General features: G+C 35.1%; 3 protein-coding genes across 4 annotated transcripts; 1 reads left to right on the plus strand and 2 right to left on the minus strand.

Moving 5' to 3' along the window:
- Window positions 1-964: 964 nt before the first annotated feature.
- On the minus strand, window positions 965-16,207 carry LOC132698570 (uncharacterized). Its single transcript, XM_060664747.1, has 8 exons — window positions 16,049-16,207; window positions 15,370-15,722; window positions 12,681-13,617; window positions 12,389-12,627; window positions 5,106-5,284; window positions 2,270-2,381; window positions 2,042-2,206; window positions 965-1,987 (listed from the first exon to the last, which is right to left on the minus strand). Coding segments are annotated over exons 1-8 (1,995 nt in total). The 5' UTR covers window positions 16,051-16,207; the 3' UTR covers window positions 965-1,979.
- Window positions 16,208-17,256: 1,049 nt separating this feature from the next.
- LOC132698572 (THAP domain-containing protein 5-like) lies at window positions 17,257-19,843 on the minus strand. Of its 2 annotated transcripts, none has more exons than XM_060664750.1 (8): window positions 19,723-19,843; window positions 18,526-18,760; window positions 18,351-18,464; window positions 18,191-18,304; window positions 18,024-18,137; window positions 17,861-17,971; window positions 17,567-17,807; window positions 17,257-17,508 (listed from the first exon to the last, which is right to left on the minus strand). In XM_060664750.1, the coding sequence occupies exons 1-8, from the start codon at window positions 19,770-19,772 to the stop codon at window positions 17,447-17,449; spliced, it is 1,041 nt and encodes a 346-aa protein (XP_060520733.1). In that variant the 5' UTR covers window positions 19,773-19,843; the 3' UTR covers window positions 17,257-17,446. The 2 variants fall into 2 exon arrangements, with proteins under 2 accessions (XP_060520733.1, XP_060520732.1); XM_060664749.1 differs by lacking the exon at window positions 19,723-19,843 and adding an exon at window positions 18,866-19,005 and having other exon boundaries at window positions 17,260-17,508.
- Window positions 19,719-21,045, plus strand: LOC132698574 (dehydrogenase/reductase SDR family member 4). Its single transcript, XM_060664751.1, has 7 exons — window positions 19,719-19,854; window positions 19,914-20,091; window positions 20,144-20,218; window positions 20,267-20,413; window positions 20,477-20,611; window positions 20,660-20,715; window positions 20,769-21,045. The coding sequence occupies exons 1-7, from the start codon at window positions 19,799-19,801 to the stop codon at window positions 20,881-20,883; spliced, it is 762 nt and encodes a 253-aa protein (XP_060520734.1). The 5' UTR covers window positions 19,719-19,798; the 3' UTR covers window positions 20,884-21,045.
- Window positions 21,046-21,074: the final 29 nt, after the last annotated feature.

Below are 21,074 nucleotides of genomic sequence, written 5' to 3' on the forward strand. Positions count from 1 at the left end.
AGGCTTTAAAATAAATGGTTTTAATGAATTTTTTATACGTTCGCTTTTTTTCCAGCTGCATATCCGTTCCCACCAATTAAACAATGTTCATAATTTAATTTTAATGTTCCATCTGGCTTGAAAAAGAAAAGGAAACTCTTTCGAACTACCCGACTGCGTTAGAAATATTACCGACAATTCTTGTAAATGCGGTTTTTAAAGGCGTTTCGTCAAGACACATAAACATATTAAAATAAACTGTTCATTCTCTCAAAAATACCAAAACTATTGTCAAAAATGCGCAGACTCGTAGGGATGAAGAAATATAATAAGGGCTCAACAGTGTTTCCTAGCATGTTATCAGCTTCGCACATTCTTTTTTCTATTTCAATCAAATGTTCGACGCACTTAGTTTGGGCCTGTGCCAATTCCAATTGTATGAGGTTTATTTCTATTACGGAAAGCGAAGTACCGTTATATTTCCTTTTGAAGCGATTTCATCGATAACAAATTTCATACAAAGCGGTTTATTCAAATGTACAATCTCCAGTAGCTCCTTTCTCAAATTGCAAGTAAGCCGATAGTTAAGTGGTAGCTGGTAGTATCCATGACTATAACAGAATCAAGAGAAATAAACATTTTCCATTTACAAGAATGAATTTTGCCAACTGCAATTAAGTAAATATAATTCTAATTCTAAACACATGTAAATCCGTCTATCTGCCATTCTTGGGACTCTTGACAATCATCATCGATACAAACAATACCACTCCTATGGAATACGGCTAACACCACTAAGTTTTATGGTTCAATAATGATAAGACTGGTGCTTGAGGGGAAAGCACCTTAAGATTCTCTGCCCCCTACAAAAGGACAATAAAATTGGACTCTACGAAACCTGCTTTGAATGTACAGTTCTTACACGGATTATAAGGTAAAAACCACCATCAGAATTTTTTTGCAAGGATCATAAAATAAACAAAAATTACCCAAAATCATTTATTTAAACTAAGCATTTGAATACAAATTAATCATATGTGCTAATCTGGAATCCAAGAAACTTTTAAATTATTGAATTTGATTTAATCAAAGTTTTAAATTTATTTTTAATTTTTATAATTGGAAATGTTTTACAAACACATATTAAACCCTTAACGCCTAGTGCCAGACATACGGCCCCCACTATTTTGTGGCCAGTAATACTGAGAAATAAGTATGCTTCATTAGCAACAAACACCACATGTTAGCAATGCTGTAATAGGATATTAGATTAGTGCAGCCGTTATTTTTTACACACATAAATCTCTGGCTTGTCACAAAAAATGGTCAATATCCTTAGATTAGATTAGAGTAACTCGATTTTTTTTGAAGTAGGGTTCCTTATTTAATTTGGAGCACTCAATTTATCTAAACATTGCTTATTGGACCTAGGTGTAAATAAAGTAAATCAATCAAGCAAAACAATTGATCAATGAATTTTACATTAACCAAACCTGGTAATTTTGGGTTTGTGTATGGTAGAACAAGCTCTTTTGTTTTATCTTTTGTCTTCTCAGGGATCTGGATGTTCAGATGCTGGGATTCAAGTGACACAAAGTCCTTCGCTCCGCACATAATTGCTTGATGTCAAACAAATGAGCATTGGCTTATGAATGAAGTGATTTACTAGTAAAGAAATCATAAAATTATGCAGAAAAATGTGTGTTTTGTGCAAAAGAACAAACTCACATGAATTATAAATTAAAAAGAGTTACAAAGTGTGGTCTGAATAACGAATCTTCATCTTCTACAACTCAGTCTTTTATCATCATTACAAAACTCTTCGGGCAACACAATTTTAAAGAGGCGTTAAAGGATTTAATTAACTTAATATTAGACATCAAAGAGTGGTTTAATATTTTCTACACAAAAAGGAGAAACAGACTCCAATAGCAGTTGACGCACGCGGAATGCATCCGAAGAAAGTTTGCTGTTTATCGGGCGCAGATTTAATATTAAAATCAATTATCTGAAACCAAATGGTCAATAAGCAAAAATACTTTCTATTCCCGTAGCTACATACATGCTCGACCACCACTGAACCTTGACCCTCCCGGCCCCCCTCTACTGCCGCCTCTACCGCCACCAGCACCGCCGTCTCGGCTGACTCCGTATCCTCCTCCTCCTCTGGAATATCCTCCATCGCGACTACCACCTCTCCCTCCCCCTCGACTTCCACCACGACCTCCTGTGCAAAAAAATATGAAGATTACATGTGAATTCTCCATTGAAAAGCCATTTTGATGTGTACCTCTATCGCCTCCGCTAGAACGGCCGCCTCCGCCACTGCCCCAGCGGCTGCCCCCTTTGCCGCCGTAACCTCCGCCCCGACTCATCAACTCCGCAAGTTTCGGATTAACGACCTAGAGAGGAATAATGGTATGCAAGCTTTCTTCTCTTAATTACGACAAATGAACATACAGTCAGATAACAAAAGGATTTCCTGACTACACTACACATTAAATTGCTTCATTATCATAACCCCAAACAAAACAAATCGTTTGATTTGATGCTAAGACTTTGTCAAATCAATATAGTTGCTAGGAGCACGTACCACTACATCAACCCAGGACGACATACAGATTTGTAACTACAAAAATTAGTATCACCTGGGCAAGTCATGTTTTAAAAACATACTCCTTGTCCGCTGTATATCTAACAGTGAAAATACAGACCAAACGAAGTCAGATAGACCGAAGACAAGTACTTTGAAGCTAAAGACAAGAACTCGTTTAAATCAGCTGCATTCAACATGACTCTAAAAATACCCCTCTAGCAGCTGCAACAAAACTACACTCACATCGAAGAATCGTCATCGAACTTTAAGTCTCCCATTAAACCAAATTCAGTGGACTCTCGCATTCAGAGCACCCAGAGATAAAGCTCATTGAAAAAGTATAAAATGAGAACCAAAAACACTTAAACATGAATGTACAGACGGTATCTATCCCGAATTCTTAATTACCGAAAATACACGAAAATTTAGTTGGCACGCTTCTTCACAAACTAGCGAAATTCCTCGAGAATTCAAACGCTCAAAAGTATTAGCCATTCAAAAACCAAGTTAACATCCAAAAAGTTATCGACCAATTACGCTTGGGGAGATCCACGCAGTAATACTTAGAGATATCCGAGTTGAACAACCAGGTTTCAGACTTAAAACGTAGCTGGAACGACCACGTATTCTCAGTAACCGCATATATCGGAAAACGGCTATGAAAAAGAGTTCTGTTGCATTTATTAACCTGTCAGCAGCGAATGATACCAACTGAAAGGAATATATACAAATGATATACAAATTCTTGTAAACTTACATTGAGATTAATAAAAAACATGCTTCACGACAGAGTTTTTTCAGGTGATAATGGGAGCAGAAACCAGCACTCCCAGCAAGCTAAGAATGGTCTGCCATAGGGAGTACTTGCGTCATTGTTCACATACAGTTCAACAAAGCTCTAGCCACTCAAAATCAACAGAAGAAACCGAAGGAAATCTATTCAAGGATCTAAAAATAATGGGAGATTCTAACTAATGCTCCAAAAGCGGAAGTAACCTGCTTCCTTTTAAGCCACAAAATAGCCGAGAAAAAACTTAAAGCCCACTTTGAGAACAATTTATTCAATCACAATAAAAAACCAAAATACTTGAGTGCCACTCCTGATGAACCTTTAATGCACACCCGACTATAACTGCGGAAAAGCTGAAGACCAGAACATAACATTATTGTCAGATTGTCAGCTCTGGCTCTTACGCGACAAAGGTTGATGCACAACGAAACAACACCATGAGTATTATAGCGTAATCAAAGCGTATTAAGAGATATACTGTTTATGTATGTTGTTTTTGGGGTTGTATATTTAATGTTTAAATTTATGTGCCTCTCTTGTGTTAGTCCGTCCTTATTAAATCAGAAGCTTTTCCACGAATTGTGTTTTTACTTGGTATCTACAAGTCTCAAAAACCTAAACATACTACCCCATCTACGAATCAGTTTTTTGACAAACGAATACAGGAAGATACTTAACAGAAAACTTCAATATTATACTGAAGACGTGAACAAAAACCTACTACACTCTAGGAAACCCCAGCAAAAACCTCCAAAACATGCCACAGATGCTGAGTTTAACATCACAGGGTACAAAAATGTTCAAGAGTTCAGCTGAAGAACAACTCGCCCTGCATAACAGAATTGAAATATATCCAGAAAGACCCATTATAAGAGTCACAATGAGTAAAATTGAGGGAAAATTTATAGAAACAGAGCATGTAAAAGATCGTCTATTACTAGGTAGTCTAAAAACTTATGAGAGGGGTATAATCCCCATCATGTGACTTCAAATAACGCTAATAGTCAATGAGCGGCTTTGTGTGTATGAAAAAAAAGTATCATCCATACAAGATTACATTACTATAGGAGTTGAACGAAGATGATCCTGGTCGCAAACTACAGTTTTGTGAAACTATAGTGTTTAGTGATGAAGCCACGTTTTTTTAAAATTAGAGTACAAATAATCCTCTTATCTTTTCAATCAAAATCTTACTGGAGCCCAATATTTACAAGTTCTTTAAAATGACTTAATACCTACTCTCCAAATTCAAAGCAACAGGATGGTGCTCCGCCCCATTTTGCTAGACAAGTGCGTGAATATTTAAATACGGTATTTCCCAGACCGTGGATTGGTTTAAGGCGATCAATAGAATGGCGTGCAAGATCTCGAGATATTACTACACTGGATTTTTCTTGTGAGAATATTTAAAAGCAAAAGTGTATAAGAGAAAACCACAAAACTTAGATAATTTAAAACTTTACCAAATTACTCCAATTAAAAAAGGAATTAATCCAATTAAAAAGGAACTTGGTATCGACATTTATTTTTAACGCGTCGAAACGCCATACGCTGAATAAATACATAAATATTTGTGGCATTGATTCCTAAGGATGATTATTATTATTATTATAAATCAACCAGAGATTGAGTCGCTACCTACATTTTATCTTGCACAATTCCGACACCCAATGAAACACAGTATGTTTAACTGAGCTCTAATATGTGCCCCAGAAATATTGCAACCACCGTGACGTTTACCTGGTTTGCTTCTTGCAAGACGGAAACCAAATCCTTGGCCTGGCGCGAATTGTTTGGTGTAAAGAACGCATACGAAGTCCCGGTGGTGTCAGATCTCGCTGTTCTACCTATTCTATGAATGTAATCCTCGGACGAATTTGGATAATCGTAATTTATCACATATTTGATACCATCCACATCTAAAGAAAATTGGACACGTTAAATTGGTAATCTTGCAGTTCCTGTAAATTCTTTTTCAAACTGTTCAGATATCTCATATATAAAATTAATTCTTTTTATACTAAAAAACTAAAATTTAATAATCCATAGCATAACCCGCTGCCACTTTATCCATCGTATAACTTTCTGGCAGCACCATGATTTAGTTCGTCAAAGATATTATAAGTTATAATATAAACTAACAGTGTTGTCGATATTACTAACGAATACAACAAACGATCAAAATTGTTGCTGTGTGGTTATTTAAGGTTTACTGTGTTAATTGGTTTTGCGTTTTATAGATTTTGTAACGATAAAGCTTTATCAGTTATTGAGGATTCCCACTATATCTGAAAATTATCTAATTTTCCCTAAACTTTAAAACATAATTCCAAATTCCAAGATTTATTTGTTGGATCCAGCAGACTGTTGGTGAAGCAATAAATATGAAATAAATAACGAAATATATAACTGTCCTGTAGGGAGAAATTGACCACGAAAGGGAATATTAAACTACGTGTAAAAAGAATATTGAAAAAATAAACGCTAAGTTTTGAAAAAATATTACATCAATTTTATCATAAGTAAATGGTAAAAACTAAATTTTAAAAACGATTATTCTAGCCACACTAATTAATTTTTTTTTGAAAAAATTGTTACTTTAAATTTAATTTCTTAAACTTTCTTTTTATAAAAATTCCAAAAGTTGAGAGCGCAGGCAGAAAATTTTACGTGAATTTGGCAGAAAATTTTAAACATTGCTTTTCTCTTTCCTTTAGTGTTTTTTTGCGTTTAATATATTCGCAAATTTATTTTCTAATGGTGGCACTGCTGACAATAAATAAACGTGGCCGTAAGGAAATATTTCATAATATTGGCTGTGAGCTTTGGTCGGCTTATTCTACCGACCCAAGCGACAGTAACATTTAAATTGTAATGTCAAAATATATAATAATTGGGTCTTCAGAGATCAGATAGCTATTAGATAATATTGTGACGCCAGTGCCAAAAATTTTTACCACTAACCTGCATTTTACATCGTTTTCTCTCTGAACATTAAACGAGATCTCTTTATATTCTGAGAAAATACTGCCCTAAAAATGCGCATATTTTAAATGACGTGGTGTTTAATCAGCATACGCTACCAAATGCAGCAGGGCCAAGAGCTGGGAGGAGACAGATGCTGTGCAGTGCAACGCAAAATATAACAATGTATGGAGCACTTGGAGCAAAGCCATCGAGAAAGCAAAATACAGAAACAAAGTCCTTAGCGCACAAAGAAACATGCTTCTGCAAGTGGCATCAGCCTACAGGACGACATCCGCGGTTGCACTTCAGGTTGTGACTGGTGTCCTACCTATGGACTTACTTATAAAAGAGCGAATATATATACAAGAACACAAAGAACAAAGGGACAGAAAAACTAGGGCAAGACAAATATTCTTGATAGAGTGGTAAGACGGTGGGATAGAGAGACAAAAAAAGCGCAGTGGACTAAGAGGCTGATAAAGAATATTAAAAGCTTGATAGATTGTGTGCATCGAGATATAGACTATTTCTTTACACAAGCATTGACTGCACACGGATGTTACAGGGCGTATGCGAAGCAGAGCACACTATATTTGATTGTGACAGATGGAAAGATATGAGAAGGGATGGAAGTGATAAAATAGGGTACACACTGACGCCGGATAATATAATTCAAACTATGACCCTAAAAAAGGAATATTGGAATGAGGTACACAAAATGATCCGTGACATTATGAGTTTAAAGGAAAGAGACGAACAAGGAGGCAAAGGAGAAGCAGCACTTAGACCGACTGCCAGATGCACCTGCGGTTATGTCCACAGACGGTTCCGGGTGTATCGAACGTGGCGAAGAAGGGGGGGTTTTAGTGGGAAAAAATCCCACACGCTAGACTGTACGGGCCGGATAATGTCTTCTTGAAGACTTCCCCTCTCAAAAAAAAAAAAAAAAGTATACGCTGGGCGTTTATATACCCAGTAGCTATCCCGATCATAAATATCTTTTAACAAACCACAAAATACTTATAAGGTTACATTAATAAGAATAAAAGAAATTAAAATGATAAGAATTGAAAATTTAAACATACAGACTTTATATAGTTTAAGGCAGACTTTTCCAGGTCAACATATAAGTTTTCTCTTTTCATTTCAGTTCAGTGGGAACCCCGTTACGTATGAGAGAGAAACTCTCCCCCCAGCGAAACTGAAGGGTAATTTAAATTTAGCTTTATATTTTTATGGGCTGTATGATGGTATGCATATTACTGATTTTGAAGTTTCTGAGTAAGTTAATAACTTTATTGAGGGGCAGTTTGGTTCCAAAAAGGTAAGTCCACACGGGATGCTATCATAAACAAAAACTGGATGAAAAGCATAAAGTTACCAGGATTTTAAATGGTTAATCATGAAATTTTAAAGTAGTTGAGTGGTTCTAGTTCCGCATTTAATTGTGCAAGCAAGATGCAGTCCTTCAGTGATGAGAATGATCAAGCTTCTAATATGACTAAAACAGAGTCAGTTCTTTTCTCTTATCATATATGATATTGTTACTTGATGTGACAGTGTGTACATCACGGAGGTAATGATTGCCCCAAAAAGAACAATAACTGTTAAAAAGAGTACCATTTCCTATAGGGAGATAAAGATACTTACGGTGATTTCATTATATGTTTTGCATTGTGCTACTTATGAAAGAAACACTTTTAAACTTGTGCTAAAGTTCATAGTTATATCACAAGATCACCTAATAACTTGCGAGTTCCACAGCATATTTTGATTCGTATCATGAGAAGGAGCTCTGTAAGACTTATTACCAATGAAAGCAAATTTAAAAACAAACTAAAAAAATTGTGAGTGAGTAAAACAATATACTCCTTGGAAAAGTCTTTCAGAACAACTGAATGATTGCTGAGGGAATATATAAGTGAAGAAAATTTTAGTTCTTCTTACTATGTATTGTTTTTATTTATGATTCTTTTTGACGAAACTCATGTACCTTATTTAGGTAAAAATATTGTCGTGAATTTGATTAGAAAAAAATAATAATAAAATAATGAGATGTCAAGTCTGAAGAAAAAACAGTTTTGCTCTGTATATTTACGCATATAATCAATGTGTCAAAACAATTACAATCCATTGGTACTACAAAAACCAAAAAACATTCTGCAAACCGTTTTTTCATTATATTGCATAATTCCGACACCCAAGCATAGATTGTCCAATATGCCTGGGCTCTAATATATGCCTCAAAACAAATGAAAAAGAATTTACATATTATTTGCAGCATCACGGAAACAGACTAAATAAAAAATAAAATTAAAACCAATACTAACCACATTCAGCTCACGGGGGAGTTCCGCAGTATCAATTAAATTATTTAGCTATAGTAGCAATTGTCTGTGGCTGCTGCAGTGGTATCAAACACTCGCTTTGAGACACTGCGAGACCGACAGGATGACGTTCATATTACAGCTCGGCTTGAATTAAATCTCGACAGGTACACGTATAGCCGAGCTGGTACTTGACCGTTAGTTTGTGTGGGAAGAAAGAGTAACTCAGGAAGTGTGGGGGTTAAACCTAATTGTGTAAGCCCGCTTTGTAGAGTGGTCAAAACATCAGACTTCCCATCGGTCTTCTACCCACAATGTGCGCTCTACGTCAGAGCGGGGTAGCCAGCCAGAGGCACCCGCAAGACACTAAATTGCATCCTATTTTAAGAACACAACTATGGCGTATTCATTTACAATGTATGTATACATTTTTGTTTATCTCAATTATGTATTTATAATGGTGAATACGCCGCTCATCCTGCTTGTGCCTCTGAAACAGAAAAAGGATACCCAGACTGATTAGTAATCCTAGCAATGCGACTGATATCAAAATCAAATAAAGGAAATTCCGGGTGTATTCATTTGCAGAGATCACCATTCAATTGAAAAACAATTTTCAAAAATTCTCCCACCCTAGTTTGGTTTGCTATCACCCACGCGAAATCAAGAAGTTTAGATTGCAGACCTTAAATTCCTAGCTAAAGCTAATAAGACTATTTTAACCCCAAGAGGGATCGAAGATTTACAGAAAGTGCTGGTCGGGCATCATTTTCCTAGGGTGGGAAGTGCTCCACCCGACTAGACTTTTTAGCTGCCCCTTTTTCAACATGTTGGTGAGCATTTTTATTTAGAAAGCCATGTTTAATGGGAAACTTTCTATTGGGTCGTAAACATATGTCAAGCGGGATATAGCTCGTTAAAAATCTTTCATTAATGTTCGTGTAATGTATCTGGTTATCTGATATAGTTCAAAGTTTTCAGTTATACATGTTCCAAACCATAAAATAACAACTGAGAAACCCTTTACAACATCTTTAAAACAAATACACAATTGAGGCCATACCCGCAAGATATAGTTTGGACTAAATAAACTTTTAATTATGACCAACAAGACTCGTCATTTTCTGGTGACTTTCTTTTTGAGAAAGATTAAGTTTGTCAAGGAGCGGACTCAGGCAATACCAATATTTCAAATATTAAAATCTTTTAAACATATTTCAAAATCGTAAAGACACACATAACAAAAAAGTTCAAAAAAACTATAGCACATATCTCTTAGAATCGCAAAAACAGAGCAATAAGCATCCCAATAGGTATCTGTTTGTCTAAGGAACGAAGAAAAAGGAAAGAAATATATATTAGTTTCAATTAAACAAAGGGGTAAATCAAGTTCTGCCTGTGGTCACAATGAGTTTGCCTATAGTCTTCAATTTACTGGAAGAATGGTAAATGCAATAAAAGTTTTGTTGGTCCAAAGTACAAATACTAGAATGGAAACTATAGAGGCGCAAAATATAGTAAAACTCTTACCTCCGAATATATTCTGCGCAAAGGGCTTATGGCCGATTTAAAAAATATAAATTTAGAATTTTATTGTTCGTTTAAGAAAACAGTGATTGTTATTATCTTTATCAAAATCGGTACTTGGTATATGGGCCCTTGTTCCGAGGTTGACCTCAATTGATGATTGACCTTAAAACTTTCATAAACATTGCACTGCAAAATTAATGGGAGCTGATTTGGACCCAAGTTGGACTGGGTCGAACGGCTAGCGAGTGGTTACAAAAAGTGAAAACAGCATCCACTTATTGAGAGTTATACACAAATATTTAAAGCTAGAACTGAAAATTGGGTATTTTGCAAATATTCACTCAGTGAAAATTTGAGTGAAGGTATTGGGCATGCTTTGTTGAATAAGTCTGAGGTAAAGATCTTTTGGAAAAAGACTTCTCACATCTAAAGTTCTTTACTTTCTCTGTGATGCCATGCGATCTGGATGAATTTTTAACGAAACATTAAAACATGACGTTGTGTAATTTCAAAGAAACTTCCACTGTAATACCATGTACAAATCTTCTGGATTCCTCCTGCGTGGGTTGTTTATAAATCAAACTTGCTGACGTGTCGCCAATCATCCTATTGGCTTCTTCAGAGCTTAACCGAAAACCACTTATGCTCTGAAGAATCCAACAGGCGAAACACCAGCAAGTTTGATTTATAGACATCAGACACAGAAGGAATCCAGAAGGTTTGTAAATAGTATCTGTATCGATCTATATTTTAAGTGTGATTTTACTTTTTTTATTAAGAATCCTTACTGTGAATTGTAGCGTCTTAGTAAACATACTATACCGGGTGATACGAGAAAGTGGGAACACTATATAACTTTTAAACGGCTTGAGAAAAGAGATTTGAAATTTGGAAAGGTTAATATAGGGTGAATGTCCAATTTTTTGACAATATGTAGTCAATGGTTGCACTTCCGATTTGAGCGTAAACGACAGTAACTTTCGAATTTTAAATGGCACAATCTTTTTTTTTGCATTTTTCGATTCAGGAGATCATTCCTACGTAGGATAGGACGGTTTTTCTCTTTTTTTTTCGGTTTTTTAAATTTTTATTTAATTTTTGAAAATTGTATCTAGGAAGCTGTGATCATCACAAATACTATTTATCGAGTCACCTGTTCATGGAAAAAATTGTAAATGAAACCTTTCTATACTTGTCTATTGCAAATAGCATTTAATGCAAAGAACCATTAATTTTTACGGAAAACCTAGTTTTTTCGAATAGCACCCTCGCGGGAACAAAAAATTTTTAAAACCGTACTTTTTTTGCAACAAAAATTTTCAAAATCCGTTAAAAATAAGCTCACAGGAAGAAAAAAACCAACTAAGTAAATACATTTTTATAAAGACAAAATATTACTTAGGCGGCTTTGCTATTCATCATTAAGTCGGCATGATTGAAAATTCTGACAGTTTGTACATATTTATCTGTACATTGTTCAATTGTATCAGTACCCTCGTTTGGATACAATTTTCTAAATAAAAATATATTTGACATTGACCATTAATTATAAAACAATAAAATTAAATTCAGTTTCCAATCTGTCTCACTCTTAGAGTTATTAAGACATAGCTAAATTAAACTTCAAAGAAGATGCTGCAACAAATGGACAATCAAATTGGACCCCGTAAATAGGACAAAAATGTGCAAAAGTTCATGAATGTTTAGTCAAAACAGAAAGACTCTCTTTTTCCAAAAGCAAAATGCATTATCTTGTCAACATACTTACATATAGCAAAGTCTAAGAAGAAGTAAGTGTAAACTTGATTTGGTTTCTTCCAAAGCAAATCAGAATCAATTCAGGCTGCGATAATTTGTACATACATACTTTAGCTATTTTGGAATATCACATATGTGTTGAACTGGGTCATACCTACCACTAAAGACTTAAAATGTTTTCCATATGGTGATCCACACATAATGTCAGTCATTTCTAACTTTCAACAATTAATAATTTGGTAACTGCAATCAGGGCAACTATTTATTCTCTTCAAACTACATGAAATATCATCACAATGTTTATCATTGTCAGTTCATCAGAGAACCAGTCTGGTAAATCCTAAGATGCTACTATAGATTTCTCGTTAGTCAGTGATTCGTTTTAAATTCAAAATGACCTACCACTGAAATTAAACAGCAGTTCACTCGGGCTATACTCACCTAAACCCCGTGCAGCAACATCTGTTGCCACCAAAATTGTTGACTTGCCGTCGCGAAAATCTTGAAGCACATAGTCCCTCTCTTGCTGACTCTTGTCTCCATGCATGCATAGAGCAGGCCAGCCATAACGTTTTATGCCCCTAGTGATTGCCTCAACTTTCTTTTTTGTTTCCACAAATATAATAATTTTTGCTCCCATCTCAGAATTATTACTGATTTCTTGCAAAAGCTGGTTTAACCTAGCGCACAAACAGAATTAACACAAAAATTACAATTGTTTACTATGTCTTACTTGTATTCCTTCTCATGCTCCTGACAAACGTCGACGATTTGTAGAATGTTGTGATTAGCAGAAAGCTGAAGGGAACCGATATTTATCTGAACAAAATTATTCATAAAATCTGACGCAAGTTTTCGAACTTCTTTAGGCCATGTTGCCGACCACATTAAAGTTTGCCTATCTGGCCTGATTTGATCGATAATCTTTCGAATTTGAGGCTCAAAACCCATGTCCAACATTCTGTCAGCCTCATCCAAAACCAAGTAAGTGCATCTTTCCAAATTGGTTGCGCCTTTTTCAAGAAAATCAATTAACCTTCCTGGTGTGGCGATACAGATTTCCACGCCTTTCTCTAAATCTCGGGCCTGTGGACCTTTAGGGGCGCCCCCAAATACGCAAGTGTTACGAATATATGACAAACTGCCAAAATCGTTCGCAACTTGCTGAATTTGCTGGGCTAATTCCCTAGTAGGTGCCAATACCAAAACAATGGGCCCTTCATCCCGCAACAGACGTTGTTGATTGTTTATATGGACAATCGCGGGCAAAATATACGCTAAGGTTTTCCCAGAACCCGTCTGAGCAATTCCGACCATATCTCTTCCGCTCATCGCAATGGGCCATGCTTGCGCTTGAATTGGCGTAGGCGACTCGTAACCCTGTCTCCGAATCTCCTGCATTACGTAATCGGGAAAGCAGGCCTCATCAAAATTTTGAATGGGATTTGGCACGTCAGGACCGTCGACAGTTATTTCTTTGGCTCGCCGGTATGCCTCAACTTCGTAATGCGACCGATTAACAACTGCGGGATGGGGAACGTAAAAATCCTTCTTAAAAGGGCGCAAGGTTTTCGTTTCCCACTGTGGTTTGCGCAAACGAGCTCCACCACTTCCGCTTCCACCGCGACCGCCAAATTTTCCACCTGATCCACTTCTAAATCCTCCGCTTCCTAAATAGAAACATCAAAGACATATCTTAAGAAATTATTTTAATCAATATTAGAAGTATGACAAAAAGTGTGTTTACACTGTTTGATTTTCTATTTCTTAAAACATACAGTTGTCAAATGTATGATTAAATAAACGAAAAATTATGAACGGCTAAAATATGGAACCAATTCATTTAAAAATCAGGTATTGGATATCAAGAAAAATGGCGGCTCACGTCCATAATTTTTAATAGCGCATTTTTTGCAGTAAACAAAACATCTAGGGTGAGTCAAAAAGTAGATGTGGCTTGGTATCCACATCTACTTTTTGACCTTTTTTTAAATGAAAACATTTTTTTTAACCATTTTCGAATTCTGTGTCAAACTTTATACATAATTCTCTTGATGTAGAGGTAACAGGTAAGTAGCTAGTACCAGTAAATTTCCTAAATTGTTACAATTACATATCTGTCAGTAAAGTAAATTTTTATTTTTATTGGATATGGACACAAAACGAGAACTTAGAAAGTAACTTAGTATCTACATCTACATTTTTTATTGAAATCCAATACCTGATTTTTAAATGAATTTCTTTCATATTTTAGCTCATCAAGTGTGACATCATGTGACGTCAGAACCGACAAATGTCGAAATACCATCCGTAGACTATACATAAAACATCCGATAGCTCCCTAACCCGTGACTAAAATATCAGCAAAGCCCCAAGTGCCTTGCGAGCAGTTCTAAAATCTTAAAGTGTCACTTTCCACACGCCTGATCCCCGCATAATTGGGTATTTCGAGCAGGGAGTAGAAAACTGAATATAATGGGAGTCGCAAATGCTCAGATAGACATGGTAATAGGTGTTCTTTTAGTTGGTAGTATGTGACAAATCAAACACAAAATAAAAAAGATGTGTGTTATGGTTTGAAAAAGGGGGGAACATAATATAATTGCTATTTTCAGAGACACAATACCATAATATAATGATTTCAGTTATTTAGTTTGGCTACAAATTACACAGGATGTTATTAGAAAATTGTGGCGCATATTTCGCTAACACGGTATATCTAAGATGCAGTAAGGTGCAGCTGATAATTCCACGGTTACGAAACAAGGTGGCCCAACGTAATTTGTAGGGACAGGCTGCGAGAGACACTACTGTCCCGCGATACTTAGCAATCGACATGTGTGAAAGTGAAAATAAATTTCGTTTGAAAAAGTAGTCCTCTATTTTTGTCAGTTTTTATTTAAACAATAATCCTATTGGATAATATATACTATATACTACCCGCCAAATCTTGAAAACTGTCAATTTTAAATACAAGTTGCTTATCAATTTGCACTGAGGGAGTTGTTTTATAAATCTTAAAACTATAGTAAGTACAAAGACTGAATTTGTTGCAAAATTTCCAGTCATCCAGTGTAATAATATTTACCAAAAATGTATTTGTTAAACAACTAATGAAAACCAAAAATTTTGAGATTTTATATTCCAAGTTTATTTCAGCTATTAGTAACCAGTGCCTGTGGTACAATTCCATGTTTAGAGCCACATCTAAGCCACAATTTATGCAGCATACAGGTGCAAGATTAAATAGTGAGTTTACTCAACTTATACAATCATAATCAGTTGATCAGCAAAACCTGGTCCGCCACTATTATGTATTAGGCATCATTCCAAACCCAGTATTTATTCAGATTCTAATAGCTTCAATTACATTTAAAAATGAAAAACCAACTTGACTATTTGCAAATCTTGGGACTACTGACCTCCTCCTCCTCCACTGCTTCTGAAACCACCACCCCTTCCGCCGCTTCCGCTTCTAAATCCACCGCTTCCACCTCCCCTATCTCCGCTTCTGAAACCGTCTCCCGCTCCACTATCGCTACCGCGATATCCTCCTCCTCCTCCTCCGCTTCTAAAACCTCCACCTGTAGCACCAACTGCTCCTCCACTTCTAAACCCCCCACCTACGCCGCTTCTAAAACTCCCTCCGCTTCCCACGCCGCCCCTTTGATCCCCAAAACTTCGACTGGCTCCACTAGAGCCGTAACTATCTCTTCCTCCATAGCTATCTCTTCCGCCGCGAAACCCACCCCTACTTCCCTGATTGCTGTAGGACCTGCATGAAAAATGAAATACTAATCAAACAAGAATTACACCTCCTAAGGCTTACGGCTTAAAGTCAGTTTTGTCTTATTGCATGCATAATATACATATCATTCTGTGGTTAATTTTGTGTTGAACAAGCAATTCGACTAAAAAAGTTAAATTATTTTTTTTTTTAATATTGAAAGAGCATGCCAGAAAATTTTGTAAAATTTTCTATACTGCAGTTCCAGTTGCAGCATCCATTTTGTGTAACGCAGATCATTTTGACGCCGTTCATTCCCAGTCGTGCACAATATATGAAAATAAGGTAACAAGACAATCCTACGCCATACTTACATGTTAGACTACTTTTAAAATTCCTAAGTTCCAAAAAATTGAAAAAACGATTGGATAATTACACCCACTAGCAATTCCCACTCCACACTTGCGAGACACAACGCTTACAAAAATCACTAAACGGGTTTAACGATGGTGAGCATAGCAAAGTAAAATTATTGAAGAGAATCATGGAATAGCAAAGTTTATTTTGGTAAGGTAAATTTTATTAGACGAGCAGTAAATTTAATTTAAAAGTTATCTGTTCCGAAATTAGGTTACTATGTACTACCCATATTCCCTAGGAATATCACGATTTTAAGCCTGTTTAAGGAACGGACAGCATTTCATTTAAAGTCGAAATTTTGTAACAAACAGGTGTGAAAATTCTAAATAGTGAAAGACGTGATCCAGCTCGGAAAAAATACCTTTACTTTAAGAGATTTATTTAATTTTTCAATTTTATTTAATTATTTTTTCTTCCACAGGTTTCACCTGCAAAATGTGAGGAGCTAGGTAAATGCAGACCCTGCTTATGCTGATAATACAGGGATTTTTTAAGCGATAATGAAAAAAATATATAGGCTATTTAATACGGTGTTTAACAACCAACATGGTCGCTGACACTCAAAGTCAAACTATGAAATCTTGTTAAATGTTATGAGAAAATGATTTAAGGCGTGGAGATCACTGTTTAGAAAGAAAATGGCGCAAGGCGTGGAGATCAGTGTTTAGAAAGAAAATAGCCCAAAGTACAAGTTAGTGGTGAAATTTAGAAGCATGCGAACGAAACGAAAATATCACTGCCGCCTGCGCACCAATTTTTTACCGTAGTAGGTAGGGCCAGTTTTATCTAATAGCTAGGTCAAAGGATCGCACACCAAGATAGGCCTGAGAACTATTGTAAATATATGAACGATCTTCCAAACTGCCCAGCAACGGCAACACCGCGGGCGCCGTAAAAAAAAAAGGTCGACTGCAAAGAGGGGGGTCGGCGCTGGTTGAAGACCGAGGGATATTCGGAATTGCAACCCGTGCTAGAAGACGTTAAGCTTTATTATTCATTTTCATATGTTTTTAAGTTGTAAAATTAAAAAATAAAGTTATAGAAAAATACAATCCGCTCAATCGAACAAGAATCAACGCAGCAAATAACGTGGACCTACGTTATAACGCATCAATGTGTACAAAATATAAATAGTTACAAAAGCCAAAATTTAATTTAGACAGCGTGAAGACATGGGATAAGGAATTTATTCTGCATACGCTTCTATATCTCTGTACAAGCAGAAAGTAACATTGAATATCACATTGAAAAAATAAAGTACATGATCATTGCTTTTAATTATTTCAATGAAGTTACAACAGTAAGCTTTATTAAGGGTGAGCAAACTGCTTGATAAGTGGAAAATATCTCCTTTAACCATTGTTTTTTAACTCTGCATAATTCTTTTTTAGAGGAACAATTCCCAAAGGCAAACCTGAAATCGTTTTATATTACTACCAACACACTGTCAAGGTTACCAGTACTATATCCACTTGTTTTAATTTCTCTAATAATATCTTTGAGTCTCTTGATTTGGATATCTCTTCTTCTAAGTTTCTGCTTCAAAGTTTTCACTTTTCTTCTTAATTTAGCATAAACCTTGTTCGACCACTTTTTGATGGAGCACTGTGTACCCCTGTGTACATTTGTTGAAGAGGCTGATGCGGGGGTTGAAGTTGATGATAATAAGGTTTCTTCTTGGTAGTTTATGTCCATTGGTGCCTTATATATTTCCTTAAATAAATGTGTTTATCTTTTTAATAAAAGAATTAAATCCATATTTTTACCGTTTTTATAATAATTCTTTCAATATTTGTTGAAGACTGTTGTGAAGCAGGGGTTAAAGATGATAATGTTTCTTCTCTATGATTTACGTAAACTGACTGATCATGCATTTCCTTAAATATGTGTTATTTTTTGAATAAAATATAATTAAATCCACATTTTTACCCCTTTTATAATCATTCTTTCAACATTTATTGCAGAGGGTGAAGCTGGGGTTGAAGATGATGCTAATAATGTTTCTTCTCTGTGGTTTATGTCTATTGAGTTACTATCCAGTTCCTTAAATAAATCTGTTTAATTTTCAATAAAAATAATCAAAACCACATTTTTACCTCTTTTATAATAATTCTTTCAACATTTGTTGAAGAGGGTGAATCAGGGGTTGAAGAAGATGCTAATAAGGTTTCTTCCCTATGGTTTATGTCTAGTGTTTCATTATCCATTTCCTTAATTACATTTGTTTATTTTATTTAAAAAATATATACATATTACCTTTTTTATAACAATGATCTCAACATGTGTTGAAGAGGCTGAAGTATGGCTTGAATTTGATGCTAATATGGTTTCTTCTCCCTGGTTTATGTCTATTGGTTCATTATCCAATTCCTTCAATAAATGTGCTCACTTTATTTTTTTAATTAAAAAATAATTAAATCCACATTTTTACCTTTCTTATAATTCCTTTTGACGAAACTCCTTTCTTTACTAAACCTTTTGGGAAAGAAAAAATGCTAGGGATGGCATCAGGTTTTAATACCTTTTTTGTGGATCCTGGTCTAACTAGAAAGTCTGATGATAAAAAATGTTCAGAACAAAGTTTACTGCTCTTTGATGGCTTCCAGTCTTTTCTGTGAACAGCTTTAACCCAACGCTCAAGTATATCAAGACGATTAAAAGGAAAACTAAAAAAGTTGGTATATTTATAACATTTTATTAATTTTTTACTTTGTACTGTTATTAAATTATTGACATAATAAGTCTCTTATTATTTTACTTACTTAACTTACCCAAAAAATGATATTTTCTTTAAAGGGTTATATACATTGCTGCAACCATATGCAATACAAGAATTTACCATTTTAAAAATTGTTTATCAATTAATGCCAGAAACGATCACCAAAAATAGTCAAAATATCACAAATTTTCTAAATGGTTAAAATGATCTGTGAAAATTCCGTTATAAAAAAACAATAAGCAGGTAGAAAAATTAACAAACAATCCCTTATTGTAGACTGGACCTTATATTATTTATTAGACTGAGGTCGGAACTATCTAATCTTTTCAATTCAATTCAATAATGCGTTTCACTAATACAGTTTGGCATCTAATCTTTTCTTAATAGAAACCTAATCAAAGAATCTTTAATGCATTAACGTTTGTAGCTACCAAAATGTAAACCACAGAACAGTTACAAACTAAAAGTTACTTATCCACCATTATGAAAATATTCATAACAGCATTTTCAGCTGTACCAGTAACATAAATTAAGTAAGCGTAGATTACTAGTAAATAAAAATTGCCTTACTGAAATATATTTTGATCAACTACAGCTTACTATAACCAGAGCTTAACAAAGAACATTAGTAAGTTATAGTATAGTGCAACCCTGCAATTATACATATATTACAAATAATTTAAAGAAAATAAAAACGCTTTGCACCTCTATTATGATTATGACCTTTTTAGCTCTCCGTAATCATTGTAAATAATTCTAAATTTAAATTTGTATCGTCCGTCTTCGTTTTTTTTTTTTAAAAAAAAGGTAAAAACTGATCCGCGATTTGGTTTAATTATTCTAACCCGGACCTTGGTAAATTAGATTGTATATCTGCTAAACTGCAATTTCATTAAATCTTACAGATACCTTGAAATGTTAATTGAACTTCGCCCTTTCTCTTCAAGTTTCGCGTTCATAGCAGATAAAACGTTTACATCAAAAAATGGCGATGAATCGACTAGTTGGGAAAACGGCAATTGTTACAGCGTCAACAGATGGGTAATTTTTGAAACGAAATTGTTCACGGGCAACTAATATTTAGTTTATTTTTACATCAGTATTGGCTTTGCTATTGCTCAAAGATTGGCGCGTGAAGGTGCTAAAGTCATTGTAAGCAGCAGAAAATTGAAGAATGTGGAAGAAGCACAGCAAAAGTTGTCTCAAGAAGGACTGCTGGTAACTGGGTTAGTTTGTCACGTAGGTAAACGCGAAGATCGTCAGAAGTTGTTCACGGAGGTATTTGATTGTTTTGGAATCTTTTAAATGTCTAAGCAAAATGTGTACATAGGCAGAAAAACTAGGAGGGCTCGATATTTTGGTTTCTAATGCAGCCGTCAATCCTGAAGTAGGGGCTGTGCTGGACGTAAGTTTTTTACATGCAGTCGATAAATCGTTCATAACGACTTTTTAGTGTTCTGAATCTTCTTGGGATAAAATATTTGACATAAACTTGAAATCTTCATTCATGCTGGCAAAGGAAGCCTTGCCATTACTAAGAAAAAGTAAAGCGGGGAGAATTATTTTTATCTCATCAATTGCTGGATTTCAGCCATTTGAGGTTAGTTGTTACAAATAAGTTCAAATAATGATCATATTTATGGCTGATTTTATTTGAATGTAGTTATTGGGGGCTTATTCGGTTAGCAAGACATCTCTTTTGGGATTGACAAAAGCAGCAGCTCAACAATTGGCTCCGGAAGGCATCACTGTAAATTCAATTTGCCCTGGTGTTATTCAGACCAACTTTTCTGCAGCTGTAGGTTTGCACAACTATTAATTTTTTTTGTAAGCATTTTTTTTTTAGTTGACCGAGAATGAGGCAGCTAAGGAAGCTTCACTTTCTATGATACCATTGAAAAGGTAATCATAATGATTATGTTTTTGCTGCTCTTAAATTTAGTGATTTTTTTTAGAATCGGTCAACCACGGGATGTCAGTGGGGCTGTCGCTTTTCTTGCATCAGATGAGGGTTCTTATGTAACTGGAGAAAACATAGTGATAAGTGGGGGAATGCAATCCAGATTGTAAAGGGTATTTATAACACTCCAACCTTACAAACCATAGTTTTCACAAGATAATTTACTTTATTAAGGTAAATTGATTTTTTTTAACAATCCATAAGACAATTTTGATATTAAGCTTTGTAAAAAATATTGTTACATACTTCACAATAAACTATTCAATTTTCAACTAGTAGTAGTTGCCGTAGATATCTGATT

The sequence above is a fragment of the Cylas formicarius genome, unplaced genomic scaffold, assembly GCF_029955315.1.
Source record: "Cylas formicarius isolate icCylForm1 unplaced genomic scaffold, icCylForm1.1 PGA_scaffold_2__14_contigs__length_35257938, whole genome shotgun sequence".
NCBI classification, from domain to species: domain Eukaryota; kingdom Metazoa; phylum Arthropoda; class Insecta; order Coleoptera; family Brentidae; genus Cylas; species Cylas formicarius.

What these genes read in the sequence shown, in the direction of transcription:
- LOC132698570 (XM_060664747.1), bottom strand. An exon ending in AAGCAGTGGAGGAGGAGGAG is followed by an intron (nt 13,618 to 15,369) that starts GTCAGTAGTCCC and finishes GTTTCTATTTAG; the next exon opens with GAAGCGGAGGATTTAGAAGT. An exon ending in GAGCATGAGAAGGAATACAA is followed by an intron (nt 12,628 to 12,680) that starts GTAAGACATAGT and finishes TTTGTGCGCTAG; the next exon opens with GTTAAACCAGCTTTTGCAAG.
- LOC132698572 (XM_060664749.1), bottom strand. Translation starts at nt 18,936, where the DNA reads ATGGTAAATTCTTGTATTGCATATGGTTGCAGCAATGTATATAACCCT. An exon ending in CAAAAGGAATTATAAGAAAG is followed by an intron (nt 18,465 to 18,525) that starts GTAAAAATGTGG and finishes CATTTATTGAAG; the next exon opens with GAATTGGATAATGAACCAAT. An exon ending in TATTAGAGAAATTAAAACAA is followed by an intron (nt 17,509 to 17,566) that starts GTGGATATAGTA and finishes AAACGATTTCAG; the next exon opens with GTTTGCCTTTGGGAATTGTT.
- LOC132698574 (XM_060664751.1), top strand. Translation starts at nt 19,799, where the DNA reads ATGGCGATGAATCGACTAGTTGGGAAAACGGCAATTGTTACAGCGTCA. An exon ending in GTCAGAAGTTGTTCACGGAG is followed by an intron (nt 20,092 to 20,143) that starts GTATTTGATTGT and finishes ATGTGTACATAG; the next exon opens with GCAGAAAAACTAGGAGGGCT. An exon ending in AAGTAGGGGCTGTGCTGGAC is followed by an intron (nt 20,219 to 20,266) that starts GTAAGTTTTTTA and finishes ACGACTTTTTAG; the next exon opens with TGTTCTGAATCTTCTTGGGA.